At 39.1% G+C, this 16159-nt stretch overlaps 1 protein-coding gene across 1 annotated transcript in view; it reads left to right on the top strand.

Annotated features, from left to right (window-relative positions):
* The window catches only part of LOC132392214 (ropporin-1-like), a 38102-nt gene extending 24491 nt beyond the window's left edge, over positions 1–13611 (top strand). Inside the window, exons 4-6 of the mRNA XM_059966054.1 lie at positions 2924–3085; positions 6552–6721; positions 12113–13611. Coding sequence (XP_059822037.1) covers positions 2924–3085; positions 6552–6721; positions 12113–12161 — 381 coding nt within the window. The 3' untranslated portion in view covers positions 12162–13611. The remainder of the gene's footprint in view (positions 1–2923; positions 3086–6551; positions 6722–12112) is intronic.
* Positions 13612–16159: the final 2548 nt, after the last annotated feature.

Here is a 16159-nt window from a genome sequence, read left to right as displayed (position 1 = left end):
CAACATCATAACTGACAATCTGTAAAAGTGCAGCAAGATCATTCACCTTATTTCTTATACTCTTTGCATTGACATGTAACACTTTGAGTACTGTAATTGCTATGCTTTTTGATTCTGCATCCTTAATTCACCCTGCTGGCTGCAATTTTGTCCTATCATCTGCCTGCCCTTCCTGACAGTCTGGTTGCATGCTACCTTTGCTGTTTTACCATCCGTCCTATCCTGTGTCCCTTCACTCTGGTTCCCATCCCCCTGCCAAATTAGCTTAAACCCGTCCAAACAGCTCTAATAAACCTGCCTGTGAGAATATCAGTCTCTCTCAGGTTCAGGTACAACCTGTCCCTTTTGAACAGGTCATATCTCCCCCAGAAGAGATTCCAATGATCAAAGAACCTGAAGCCCTGCCCTCTGCACCAGCTTCTCAGCATGCATTTATCTCCCAAATCATCCTATTTCTACCCTCTCTGGTGCGTGGCACAGGTAGCAATCCAGAAATTACAACCTTGGATGTCCTGCTTCTGAGCTTTATGTCTCGCTCTTTAACTTCTCTCTTCAAGATTGCTTTGCTTTTCCTTCCAATGTCATTGGTACTAATATGTACCAATACATCTGGCTGCTCCCCCACCCTCTCCAAAATGCTATGGATGTGATCCGAGACATCCCTGACCCTGGCACCTGGGAGGAAACATACCATCTGGGTGTCCCATTCATGTCCACAGAATCTCCTGTCTCTTCCTCTGACTATCGAGTCCCCTATCACTACCACTCCCCTCTTCTCCCTCTTTCCCTTTTCTACCACAAACCCATGCTCAATTTCAGTATCATCATCTCCATGGCATTTCCGTAGGAAGTCATCTCCCAGAACAGTATCCAAAATGGTATATTTATTATTTTGGGCAATGGCCACAGGGATGCTCTGAAAACTGCCTATTCACCTTCCCATTCCTCCTCGTGACAGTCACCCAGCTACCCGCTTCCTGAAACTTAGGGCTGACTACTCCCCTGTAACTCTTAGTCCTGTAACTTTTAGTCTTTCCTGTGAAAGGATATAACTGCCACAGAGGGAGTGCATTGAAAGTTCATTGGACTCATTCCAAGGACTTGTTCTTAAAAAAGATATTCAGATGAATAGGTTAAATTCACTAGAATCTGGAAGAATAAGAAATTACCTTAACACAAAAGTCTGAAATAGCTTTAAGTGGCCAAACACAGCAATGTTGTTTCCCCTCCCCCATCCTCTGCCCTGGTTGGGTGGGAGTATCTAGAACCAGAAGTCATTGTCTCAGGTTATGGGCAAGGCATTTCTATTTTCAATGAGTGGTGAACTGATGGACTTTTCTATAATGGAGGAACATAGCATTTGAGTTTGAGGCTTGACCATAGTAATGCTGAATGGCAGAGTAGACTCAGTTAAAATGACATATTCTTATTTCTCTTCTCAGTGTCCGCAAATAAAACTAAGTGTGGTGTTTTACGTTTAATGAAACTGGTAACACCTTTTATTGAACTCCAAAACCTACGCCACAAAGGTGCGCTAAAAAACCTTTCACATGATAATGTCATCACATCAGACCAGCCTCTTAAAGCAAAACCCGAACTCGATGTCAGTGGTTGTAAATTATGTACATTTATCATAATTACATTACCCCACACTATTTTCTATTCAGTTTTATCCTTATCTGAGTAATGACAGCATTGCTGATAGTCAACTCCACATCCATATTGACAAACTGAACTACCATATCATATCAGTCTGAACCATCTTGGACTATGACAACTGGGGAATTTAAATTCAAGTCATTAATTTAAATCAAAGATCTGGAATTTTAATTAAGCTATGAAACTACCATGTTAAAACCTCATCCAGTACACTAACATCTCCAGAGAAGGAGCTCTGCCATTCTTACCCTGTTTAGCCTATATATGAACGCAGTTCTACTAATAAGGTTAACTGTTGACACCCTCCTCATTTCAGGGACATTTCAGATTGGACAATAAGCAATGACATTGCTGGCAACATCCACATCTATAATAAAATAATTTAGAAAAGCCTCATTAAATTCATTTGAAATTCTTTTCAAAACCCACAATAAAGTATTCAGATAAAACTTCCATTTGAGTAACTGTAATATTGGCATTGCCCTATCCAATGCAGTACCTTTGAACAGAAACCATTTTCAGATTCTAGCATATTTTCATTTTCTTGGGAGCCCACATACTTTCCACCACAGCTCTTCAATCTTCCATTTGATAAATGTGGAGAAGATTCAGAGAGACAATCCATGGCAGAACAGGTCATCAGAAGGCAGGAAGAGTTTTGTGGAAATCAGAGACGATTCCATTATTACTTGTTCTATGAAAACTTTACATCGCAAGATATGCCTTTATAGGTGTGCCTGTGATTATCTTTACTTTGACCTCTCAACACATGGAGAAATGTCATTTGCAATATGTTGAGTATACTTTGAGCACTATAATTCAAATTTTTCAAATGGAGATCTAAAAAGGTGCAGGATTTGCATAACAAAGCAACCTCCTGTCTATCTGGGAATGGAGTACTGTACCCAGATTTGAAAACTTGCCATCTAAGATAAGCTGGCAAACTATTTTCAATGTTTGTTGAAATTGGTTGTAGATAATTGTGAAACTTCCACCTAATTTCCTGAATATTGATTTCATTTGAGTTTGTGGATGGTGTACCGTCATACATTAAAATAGTAAATGGATTTCTAAAAATGATTGTGGTCAGACGTGAAGTGCTTTATGATGTCCCAAACAATGTTCAGGTACCTTTAGAATCCTTTAGTTCCCTAATAAATAAGTTCATTATTTATTTAAACCTCAAAACTTTATTTTCACAAAATATTAAGCTACTGGCAAATCAACTAATAAGTTAACAAGTTTCATGACCTTCCTTTATAAGGTGAATGGAAGATTAATAGTACCAGCAAAAGAAGTCGAGCAAAAATGGAATGACCTTGGCCTTCCTGCAGATACTCTAAGACGCATAATGACTGTGGGTGCTTTTGGCGTGGAGATTGAATGGATGAAATTTTTTGCCTTGTGTTGCAGTACACTTGATCCTGTAAGTATTTTTTTGCTATTTTACAATTTATAACAATACCCCACTCAGTCCCTGATTATTGGCAACTATGATGCGTAAACAAAGAAAGAAAATTATTTTTTTCAATAAGCAGCTACAATAATTTATTGTTAATATGTCTGTGTACATTCTTCAGTGCTATAATATTCATAACATAATCACATTTAAAAGAGATCTTTACTGTTCATAATAACTTACTGTACCAAAATTCTGGTTTAAGATGGGGTTAGTGAAGGGCCAGCTCACTGGTAGTTTGATAGGCAAGAAATTTAACTAAAATCATTACTGACAACATCTTTTCTTAAGTAAGTTGTGGTAAACTATCACAGCAAACAATGAAGAGGCGAGTGAAGGCAAAGCAAATTTGAGGGATGAGCCATGCTGACGCATTGCAAAATCAACATAGGTGGAGTTGGAGTGAGCAATTTAGAGAGGAAGTGTTGAGGCATAGGAGTTTTAACGCCCATCCATCTAAACTGGGTGTGAGGTTGGATTGCTTTGAACACCGAGCTGATTTGCAGAGGTTGAAAACAGTGTAGGGCTGCGAGTGAGATCTAGACCTAGAGCATGTCACTGGGCAGCATGGTCCAGGCTCGAAGCGTTTCAATGTGGCGGGGCCCAGGTTCCTAAAGCAAGGCGTGATCTGCTGTTTGAACAATTTAAATGCTGGCCGATTTAGAGTGTCGTGGCCAGAGGCGAGAGTCGGACTGATTTTGCTCGCTCTCCTGTGATATTCACTCCTCTCTCCACTACTCAGACTGTGAGACTGCCCTGGTTGCTGTGCTTTGCAGTAATTTACCCTGCTAATATGATGAATTGAGACTAAGGTTTAGGGCCTGCACCAGGGTTTCAGATCTAAGGACTCAATCTGGCTTGGAATGCTGTTGCTCACTTGTGTTTTGCTTTGTGGCTGCCTGTAAGCAGACAAATCTCAAGGTCATATAATTTTATACATTCTTTGACAATAAAGGTACTGTACTTTGAATCTTTGAAAATAGGGAAAATGGAAGCTCATTAATGGTAACTCAATGACTTTGTCTGAGCATCAAGCTCAAACGATAATTCCTGATCAGAAGACATTCAATGGATATAAATTTTGTGTGCAATTTTCATGAAAAAATATTATAACAGTCCAAAGACATACTACTTAGAAGGTTAATTTGTCATTTTGAATTGTCCTGTGATTATCCTGGTGTTAAGTAAGTGAGTTACTGGGTGATGTAGTTCATTGGGCCAGAATGGCTTGTACTGAGCTATATCTCAAAATAAATATTTTTAATATCAGAAATTAAATTAGAAGCCTTAAAATTATGCAGTTAATTTCATTTTGGTTAGTTTAATTCAAAAAAGCTGATAAGTCTATATTTAGTTAATTATAATATAGGATATATTACATATGGGAATTTTTGTCTTTTCAAGTTGAATATGGAAGCCAGGGGAGAAGGGGCATGGTAATAAATGTGCTGAATATTAGCCTCCAACGAAGTAACTTCCATATTTAACACGGACATGTAAGATTGCAAGCAACCCCTTCTGGACAGACAAGATGTCAATATCAATATGTTAGTCAACCAATTAGAGAAATTTTAGCATGAAAAATGACTGTGTCCACCAGTTTCCCAGGATTGTCTAAAAGATTATGAGAGGCATAGATAGGGTGGATAGTCAGTACCTGTTTCCCAGGGCACCAATAGCAAACACGAGAGGGCAGATGTACAAAATTAAGGGAGGGAAGTTTAAGGGAGACGTCAGGGGTAAGTTTTTTTACACAGAGGGTTGTGAGTGCCTGGAATGACTTACCAGGGATGGTGGTGCAGGCTAAAACATTAGGGGTATTTAAGAGCCTCTTGGACAAGCACATGGATGAAAGAAAAATAGAGGGTTATGGGGTAGTGTGGGTTCAGTACTTTTTTTTAAGGATTATATGGGTCGGCACAACATGGAGGGCTGAAGGGCCTGTACTGTGCTGTAATGTTCTATGGTTCTATGATTCCAGGAACTCTTCAGTGAAAGCAAGGCAAATACAAAAGATTTGACAGATATCTCTGCCATGAACTGACTGAACAATCAATATCAAATATGATCAATCCGTGATCAGCTAGTGTGACTGCACACATGACATTAATGGTTCAGTTGTGTGGTGACAGTACCAGGCACAGACTAACTCCTTTTTTCTTTGATGACTCACAGTCAATGTCAGTCAAAAAATAATCAGCAGTCTTGCTGGATCAACACCATGTCAGTTTGTCCTTTGAGGTTTTTTTCCATGTCTTGTCAACGTTGTTCTTTTTTCCTACCGGTAGAAAGAGATGGTGATCTATAAATGAAAGTAGTAGGTCTACAGTGGATGCAATCTCATTGGCTCTCTACTCGGCCTTGAATCACCTGGACAATGGCAATACTTAAGTCAGGCTACTGTTTATTGATTACAGCTCAGTGTTCATCACAATCATACTCTCAGTTCTAAACAACAAGCTCCAAAACCTAGGCCTCTGTGCCTCCCTCTGCAATTAGATCTTTGACTTCTCCACTGGGAGCCCATAATCAGTGCAGTTTGGAAATAACATCTCCTCACTGACAATCAACACTGGTCCACCTCAAGGATGTGTGATTAGCCTATTGCTCTACTCTCTCTACATCCGTAACTGTGTGGCTAGGCACAGTTCAAAAATCACCTATAAATTTGCTGATGACACAACTATTTGTATTGTTGATAGAATTTCAGGTGGTGATGAGAGGTGTACAGAAGCGAGATAGATCAGCTGATTGAGAGATATTGTAACAATCAGCTTGCACTCAATGTCAGTAAGACCAAGGAATTGGTTGTGGACTTTAGGAAGGAGAGTCGAGAGAACACACACCAGTCTTCATCAAGGGTTCAGAGTAGAAGCCTAATCTAATTAACTCAATAGCAAAACACATCTATGGAGAAGAATAAACAGTTGATGCTTTGAGACAAGCCCCTTCATTAGCACTGTAAGCTATTTCTTTGCCCATTCTCCTAACCTGTCCAAGTCCATCTGCAGACTCCCTGCTTCCTCATACTGCCTGCCCTTGCACTCTTTTAAGAGAAGATGTGTGCTTAAACCTTTAAAATTTCTCAATACTTTTTATTTTGAACAATTTTGTAACCAACAAGCTGTAGGGAAACTTCAATGGTTGTGTGTGTCAAAGACCTTCCTTATCATTAAAAGTAAACAACATCCCTTGTCTGAAACAGGCCTCACTCGCTTTTAATACCATTTGGTCAGTGCCCCAGAGCACTTATACTATGTACATTCCCACATTATTCTTGATTTTCCAAATAAATGGGATCAAGTCTCTTACACTGGATTCACCAGCTTAGTCAGACCACAGATAGCTAGCTGATTAGGAATACTTAAATTCCATATATTTACAATGCATACCGTCTACAAATTGTATAGATTTTGGTATTTTTCTTCCTCAGAACATTACAAATGCCATGAGGTATGCATTTGAGATTTTAAGTTCAAAGGAAGATGGTGGTCGAATTCCTTACACCACGTTTAGATTCCTCTACAGTTACCTTGCCATGATAGATGGTGAAATTCATCGATCGCAGATTGAAAAGATGCTTAACAACATTGAACGGCAGGTGTAAGTATAATATGTTTTGAATGATCCGTATATATATTTTGTGTGACTCAGATGACTTACACAAGGAGATGGCCTTTAATCTTTGCAACACAGACAAAATGTTGGAGGAATTTAGCAGGCCAGGCAGCATCTATGGAAAAGGGTAAACAGTTTTTTATTTTGGGCGGAGACCCTTCATCAGGACTGGAAAGGAATAGAGAAGGACTCAGAATAAGAAGGTGGGAAGAGAGGAGGAAGTACAAGATGGCAGGTGATAGGTGAAACCGGGGGAGGAGGAGGGGGAGAAGTAAAGGGCTGGGATGTTGATTGTGAAAGAGATAAAGGGCTGGAGAAGATGGGAAACTGTTAAGGGAGGATAGAAGACCATGGAAGATAGGGAAGGGGGAGGAACATCAGAGAAGGGATGATGGCAGGTAAGAAGTGGTGTGAGAGGAAAACAATAATTGGGAATGGTGAAGGCGTGAAGGTTGGGCAATTACTGGAAGATTGAGATATCAATGCTCACGCCATCCGGTTGGAGACCACCCAGACAGATTATAAGGTGTTTCTCCTCCAACCTGAGTGTGGCCTCATTATGGCAGTAGAAGAGTCCATATACCGACATGTTGGAATGGGATTTAGAATTGAAATGGTTGGCCACCAGGAAATCCTGCTATTTGTGGCAGATAGAGTGAAGGGCAATGCTATGCCTCTACTGCCAATGCAGTCCTGTGCTCTGATGAGTTGATCTTTAAATAACTCCCATGTGGACTTACCCATTAACTGCCTCTCCCAATACCCGCCCCCCCCCCCTCCATTTCTTGTCTAATAATGTCACAAGTTGCCCTCAACCAATTTAGTACTTCCCTATAAGGTTCAAATTTATCCTTATTCTTAACTATATTAAAACATAAGGACTTGTGATCACTTCTCTCAAAATGCTGTTACTGAAAGGCCAGGTTTATTTCCCAAAACATGGTCCAATATGGTCCTTCCTCTAGTTGGATTATTCACATACTTTTTCAAGATACCCATTTGAATGCACTGAAGAAATTCTGCCCCATTTAAGCCTCTTCCACAAAAGAAATCCAAGTCAATATTGGAGAAATTAACCACTACATCAACCCTGTTGCGGTTACATCATGCAATAATTTGTTTACACACCCGTTCTTCTATCTCCTGGTGGCTATTAGAAGGTATAGTATAACCGCATCAGAATGACTGAACCCTTTTTATTTTACACCTCTACCCATATTGCTCAGAGGATCAGCCCCTCACCATGCCCTCTCTGAGGGCAGCTTGACATTCTCCCTGATTAGCAATGTAATGGAACTTCCTCAGCTGGAGTGATACATATATAGAACAAGCAGTCAGAGGAAGTGGTTGAACTCTATGACTCCTCCACCTCTTTTACCACCCCATCTCATTTGAAACGCCGAAACTTTGAGCTACCAATCATGTGTTTCACACGCAAGATTCCTTCAAAACCACATCACAAACCCATATAATGATCCAGACTCATAAGTTCATCTGCCTTATCCACACTACTACTTGCATTAAAATAAACACACCAACCTATCAGTCCCAGTATGCTCATTAACATCTCCCTGTCTGTCCTTCCTTTTAGACTTGTCACAACACCCAGCTTCACCTCAACCCCTCTACCTGCTGCTATGATTCCCATCCCCTAACACTCTAGCTTAAACCCTCTTTAACAGCACTAGCAAGCCACTTAGGTACTAAACTAGATCTAGGACTATCCAGTTTAGTGTTGTAATAAAACTTTATTTCAGGAACCTGAGGAAACATTACATAGTAATTAAACAAAGAGGTTACCATTGATACTGACCTCACCTTCATTTCCTCCATTTCCCTGACATCTGTGCTCAACCCATCTTCCTGCCATCTTAACACAGATAGTTTCTCATCCTTACCTACCACCCCGTGAGGCTCTGCATCCAACATATCATTCTCCGCAACTTTCACCATCTCCAAAAAGATCATCCCTGTAAGCACATCTTTATCTCCCACCCACTCTCCATTTTCTACAGGGATCACTCCCTCTGTGACTTACTTGTCCTTTCGTCCCTCCCCACGAATCTCCCTCCCATTCACCTACTCCCTCACTTCCATTCAGGGCCCCAAACAGTCCTTCCAGATGAGGTGACACTTTACCTACAAAACTGCTGAGGTCTTCTATTGCATATGGTGCTCCTGATGTGGCCTCCTCTACTTTGGTGAGACCCAGCGTAAATTGCTTGACATCTTTGTTGAGCATCTCCGCTCCATCTGACTACAACAGAACTTCAGGGTGACTCCCCATTTTAATTCCAATTCCTATTCCCGTTCTGACATATTGGTCCATGGTCACCTCTTGTGCCACGATGAGGCTACCTTCAGGGCGGAGGAGCAACAGCTTATGTTCTGTCAGGGTCGCCTCCAACCTGATGGATGCTGTCTGACCTGCTGAGTTCCTTCAACATTTCGTGTGTGATGCTTTGAATTTGATTCATTTGCAGCATTTTGTGTTTGCAATTAAACAAAGGTTTGGTTTCAATAGCGTAAAACAAGTCCCAACTATTTTTGATTCTGCATCTCTAATGCACTGATACTCACCCTGCTGGCTACAATTATACCCTATCATCTGCCTAGCCTTCTTGACGGTCTAACTGCATGCTAGTTTAACTTTTTACCATCTGTTCTATCCTGAGTCCCTTCTCTCTGGTTCCCAACCCCCTGACAAATTACTTTAAACTCTCCCGAACAGCTAACAAACCTGCCTGTGAGAATAATGGTTTCCCTTTGGTTCAGGTGCAACCCAACACTTCTGAACAGGTCATACCTCTTCCAGAAGAGATCCCAATGATCCATGAACCTGAAGCCCTGCCCCCCTGCACCAGCTTCTCAGTCACATTTGAATTTGTTTCTACCCTCGCTGGTGTGTGGCATAGGTAGCAATCCAGAAATTACTACACTGGAGGTCCTGCTTCTCAGCTTCCTGCCTAGTTTTCTAAATTCTTTCTTTAGGACCTCATTGTTTTTCCTTCCTATGTTATTGGTACCAATATTTACAAGACATCTGGCTGCTCTCTCTCTCCAAAATGTTGCGGGCACGATCCAAGATGTCTCTGACCCTGGCACCTGGGAGGCAACATACCATTCGAGTGCCCTGGTCATGTCCACATAATTAACCTACCAACCTGTATGCCTTTGGAAAGTGGGAGGAAACAAGAGCACAGAATGGAAATCCATGCAGCTGTGGGAAGAACAGACAAACTCCTTGCAGACAGTCGGTGGAATTCAACATGGGTTACTGGTGCTGGAAAGCATTACGCTAACCATAATGCTACTGCGCTGCCCCATACAAAATGCTGAAGGAACCTGGCAAGTAATGCAACATCAATGCGAGACCCTTCATCAGGACTGGAAAGTAAGGGAGCAGAAGCCCCAATAAGATAGTTTTGGAAGGAAGGGGAAACATCTTATTCCCCTCCATAAATGTTGCCTCACTTGCTGAGTTCCTCCAGCATTTTATGTTTGTTTTGTTGCCCAGCTATTTTTAACATCATTCGTAAAGGTCTTTCTACCAGACTAACAAAAAATAATTAGAGGGTTGTTTTTAAAATAACCCTCCAGCAAGAAGATGAAAATAGATTAGACAGTCATCTCACATTGAAATGAACATTCAATTCAAACTCATCTATACCCACAAGATGGGTTTTGTTAAAATTACCTACAAGCTTATTGGTTTTAATTTTGACAGTAGAGCTGCCAGCATTTTCTGTCATCATATCATGAAAATGACAGAAGTTCCAAATGAAAGTGATGCATTACTAAATGTACAAAGGTGCTCTCAGTGAGTCAAATCTTTACCTGTCAAACTACAATTTTTAGCTGGATGCTTTTAAGAAATGAGTGTTTAATGCTATAACTTCAGCCAGATACACATTGCTTGGTTCAAAAGAAATCTCTAAAAGTACTATTGATGCACAAAAACAGCTTGAGTAATAGATGTGGTTTCTTGTTGACTGGGGAGCATCTAGAGGAGGCAGCTTAGATAGTTTGGGAGCCTGAAAACTCTGTAATGGAATTGCTGAAAGATTTCCAATCCCTAACCTAGAGTAGAAGTCTTATTATTTTAATGCAGGATAAATTAATTGTTCAAAGGCAGTTGGGTTTGGATATTGGCTGAAGGGATGAATTAATGAAGGATAAGGTGGGATCTCATTGAAACCTTTCCAATGTTGAAAAGCCTAGACAAAGTAAATGTGGAAAGGATGTTTCTCATGGTGTCAGAGTCTAGGACAAGAGGGCACAGCCTCAGGATAGAGGAGTGCCCTTTCAAAACAGAGATGCGCAGAAACTTCTTTAGCCAAAGGGTGGTGAATTTGTGGAATTTGTTGCCATATGCAGCTATGGAGGCCAGGTCATTGGGTGTATTTAAGGCAGAGAGTGATAGGTTCTTGATTGGACATGGCATCAAAGGTTGCAGGGAGAAAGCCAGAAAATGGGTTTCAGGAGGAGATATAAAAAAAAAGGATCAGGTATGATTGAATGGTGTAGCATACTCGATGGACCAGATGGCCTATTCTGTTCCTATGTCTTATGGTCTAATCAGAAAATATCAACTGCTCCTCATAGCTGATAAGTACTGATGTAAGAACACTAACAGTTTTTCCAAACTTCATGTGTCTTGAGGTACCTGCACAGATTCAAAGAGTAAAATACCTTAAATATCACGCTTTTGTTCTTATTATAATGTTTGAAAACCTATTTTTAGCTCTTTTCACTTTTTTGGCTAACTTTCGACCATTCTCTCTACTGAGGAAGGTTGGCTTGTCAGTAAGATTATTAAATTTAGAACAGTACAGCACAGTATGGGCCTTTGATTACGTTCACATTGCACTATCAACCCATCTGTTTCTTTGGGTAAAACTAAAGCTTATGTCTTCTAGTACAATGAAAGATTGAGTTCTTATTGTTGTGACATTTTCCCATTATAACTACTTAGGCATGAACTTGATATTGCATTTCTCCTTGAAAATAAAGTGTTACTATTCTTTTCATTTTCAGTCTCAGTTTACTGGCACTCCATTATTTGAACTATTCACTCTTTATACATAAATAACTGTAATTTTATATTATTTTTAAGAATCATCACACTTAACATTTGATGTCTTATCAAAGTTAAACTCCTTAAGGCAAGTGTTCCCAACCTATTTCATGCCATGGGCCCTTACCATTAACCAAGGGATCTGTGGACCCCAGGTCAGGACTCCCTGGTTTAAGCAAACATATTGAAGAAATAATGAAAACTTGCACTCACAATGCATGTTGAAAAGGGAATTATGGAGTAATGTGTACTGCCATATTGTTCTTATTTTTACTATATCTTTTTCCTGTGATCCACAGAGCTGAAAATGATGGACTTGTCAAAGTTAGTGATTTCATCAGCTGCTGACTGCATAAGTAATAAATCATCCAGGAACTTCAGAAAATTGAAGGCTACTGAATAGATTGAATTGATGTCATCTTTAGAAGCAACACTTCTTGGTAATGAAGTACTTCTTCAGTTGTGCTGCTTAAGCTTGCATACAACAATAAACCTCTTAACCTAGTGAGGTAATGCATTTACTGGAGCTTGTGTCTATGAGTCTATATATCGTGATTTTTGAAAAAGCGTTCCATTTCAAACGCCTGCATATTGAAAATTATAAACACAAGAAAGTCTCCAGATACTAGAAATCGAAAGCAACACACATAAAATGCTGAAAGGACTCAGTAAGTCAGGTAGCATCTATGGAAATGGATAAGCAGTCATTTTAGGCCGATACCCTTCTTCAGGACTGGAAAGGAATTGGAAGATGGGAGAATAAAAAGGTGGGGGGGATGAGAACACTTCTCCTGCAAATTTGCTGGGATCATCTATTGTGTCCAGTTACCCTGATATGGCCTGCTCTACATTGGTGAGACCAGTTGTAAATCGGGGGACAAGTTCGTTGAGCTCCTCCACTCCATCCGCCAAAAAGTGGAACTTTCTGGTGGCCAAACATTTTAATTCTGATTCCCATTCCTGTTCTGACATGTCGGTCCATGGCCTCCTCTTATACCAATATAAGGCCACATGGTGGGAGGAGCAACACCTTATAATACAGTATGTCTGGACAGCTTCCAACCTGACATCGGCTGTTTATGCATTTCTATATTTATTGAAAATTAACCTGGAACTGGTTCTGATAATTAGTTATTTTTCACAAGGTACTATTGACAGCTTTAGACTCAGAGTAGTGGAATGAACAACTGAAAAGTGCCCTTATTCTCTCCCCCAAAAAGCTGCTCAGAAATTGATCATTCAACTCAGGGCCAGGAGGCCAGAACACTGTGAACTTCAGTGCCAGGGTCAGTGGGCCTTCTATTGACTCATCATCAGTCCCATTCTGTAAACTAATGAGCTGGCTGCAATTAGCAATTTGCCTTACTACAGACTGGAATCTTCTGGTATTTCTTCATGGGCCCATGAGGAAATGACTAACCATACTAGAGCCCTCCAAGAGTAGCTTTCTGCTACTTCACCTTCAATGTATCCATAACAGTTGTTCTGACTTATGGGACCAAATGCAGATGCCTACCTTGCTGTAAAGCTCCATTGTTACAATGAGTCATTGAATCATGGGCAGCCTTCCATTTTGTGAACCATTTCTCCCTCATGATGTCCTTTCTAGGGCCTTGAACAAAAACAATCAGCAGCACTTGGTCCTCATGCACAAGAAATAGATGGGACAAAAAGGGTTGTAGGTTTATTTTTTACAGTAGCTTTGCTTTTTGAAAACATTCCTGTTATTTTGTGCAGTATTAGAAATACCTCTGAGAAACTAATTCTTAACATTGATCGAGAATAATTTCACGGACTTGTGCACGCAATTTTGTTTTCTTGTTGACTGAAGAATAAAATAAACAGTACTCCATTGCCAAGATAATCCATTGATTTTGACACAATTTTAAGCTGCAGTTTTAAAATGTTTAGATATGAAAGTAACCCATAATAAAGACTAAGTGACCATAAACTTTAAAAACTCCATAAACACTTTGAAATTATGGTTTAACCCTAATCTAATCACAGGACAATTTACAATTACCAATTAACCAATAAAGACATACTTGTATGGTTAATTGGTCATTGTAAATTGTTCTGTAATTTGGATAGGATTAAACTGATAGGTTGCTCGGTAGGCTGGAAGGGCCTGTTCAGTGTTGTATCTCTAAATATATAAATAAATAATGAAGATCCCCTTTAGATGATGAGTGATGTTCTATATCAACCTACTGTTGGATTCTAATGTTGTATGGTGTAATTGGTTCTCGTCTTGTCCCAGTAGTGCTTGTTGCGACAGACTCCTAAATACTAATCACCCATAATTTCTAATGTATTTGCAATTTTATTCTAAAATTGGATTATAAGAAACATTATTATTTTCTCCTTCCATAATTTACCTACTTCTGAAGAAAAAAATTTAAAAAACATTTGAAATTAGGCTAAAGGTGATTAAACATCTTGAGATGAAGAAACAAATAGAGAAATTGATTGTGATACCAGAGAGAGTGCTTTATCAAAATAAAATTCCCTGAATAGTTCCATTACAACACAAAGCTAGCCATAACACTCTCTCTCTCTGAGGGCTTCTTAGCAAGGGGCATGCATGTGTTGGCTCCTTTTATTTAAAAAAAGCTAAAATGGAATAAATGTGAATAGAATTTCATATTTTATAGCTACTAGAAAGTTACTAAATATAGCTACTAGAAAACATCCTAGTATCCAGCAATCATAATTCTTCAAGTAAGTGTCATAATCCAATTCAGACATTAAAAATCATATATACTGCAGTGGTCCTTACAAGCCAGTACAAAGAAACGTCATTGGAAAACTGACCAATCTATGCCATATCCTTGCTATTACCATCAGGCAGGAGGTACAGAGGCCTTAGGTCCCACACCACCAGTTTAAAGAACAGTTTAATCTACAATCATCAGTCTCCCGAAGTGGCATAGCTAACTTCAATCACCACAACTCTGAACTGATTCTCCAACCTACTGACCTAATTTCAAGGACTCCTTACAACTCATATCTTAGTACTATATCTTTATTTGCACAATTTGATTTTTTTGGACATTGGCTGTATGTCAGTCTTTGTTTTTCATAAATTCTGTTGTATTTCTTTATATTCCTGCAAATCTCTGCAAGGAAATTAATCTCAAGGTTAATTAACAGTAATGACTTTGCTGATTGGAAAATCTGTTCATTGCAGTGTTTTCAAATATCTGTACTTTTTCTTTTCATATTCCTTCCTTACTAATACATAGATGACTGTGAAATACTTCCTGGGAGGTGAGAAACAAAATTGGGTCTTCAAAAAAAAACATAGGATGTAATGTGGAGTTTTGTAGTTTCTTATGTGCCATGTTGAAAGATAAATTCTTGTTCCTCAAGCTTAAGCTAAGCTTCATTGAAACAATGATGGAGATTGACTGCAGATGGTTTAAAATAGGTACAGAGTGGGGAATTAAAGTGATAGGCAAGAGGAGATTCACGTCACATTTGTAGACTGAATGTAAGTACTCTACAAACCAGTTTCCTCAATATAGTGTTATGAGGTTCAAATATACTATATCGTATTGAAAGAAAATCAAATCCCTGTTTCAGTGTAAAATGATGCCCACAGACCTAGAAGGTGAATGAGAGGAAATAAAAGACCAAGGAATGAAAACTCCTGAACCAAAGACTACCAATAATCTAAAATTGAGTGAAAGATTAACTAAAGAAAATATGAAAAGTAAAAACAAGCAAGCCTAATTTGATTAATCTTTGAAAGAGTTGGTCAGCTTAACTCGTCAAATGGTCTCCTTCCACATTATACAATTGTATGATCAATAAATGCCACATCATCATTAAACTAAAGAAAAACAACTTCAATTCTCTTCAAAATTCAATGATCAGATCTTAATTAAAATCAATGATTGGAAACATGGGAAAAAGTGCTCAAAAATTACATATAATGAGTCACAAATACAATTATAAATCTTCAATTCATGAATATGAATCAGTTATTATCCCTTACAACTGATAATACATCATTATAAGTGCTGAATAACTCCAGTAACTCTAATGACAAATAAGAATATCAAGTGATGATTTTAAATAGCAATTATTTTATCTACGTACTTCAAATTCTCCTTAAAAATATCAAATGCCTGTGTTGATAAATCACATTTAAGTTGGGGTTTAATATCAATGTGAATGCTAAAAGGAGGACAATGAGGATGCCAACATATTCCCATATTCCATTGCTGGTATGTGTTCAATCTGGCAACTACAAATTATGCCCTGTCTCCATCAAGTAAGGCTGCCCCTGGTAAACTTCAGGTAAACATCAAGGTACAGGTAAACTTCAAAACAAGTCCAGT

Source organism: Hypanus sabinus, chromosome 4, assembly GCF_030144855.1.
Source record: "Hypanus sabinus isolate sHypSab1 chromosome 4, sHypSab1.hap1, whole genome shotgun sequence".
NCBI lineage: Eukaryota > Metazoa > Chordata > Chondrichthyes > Myliobatiformes > Dasyatidae > Hypanus > Hypanus sabinus.
Note: the sequence above shows the minus strand (reverse complement) of the source record. Positions and strands in the feature narration are given on the sequence as shown.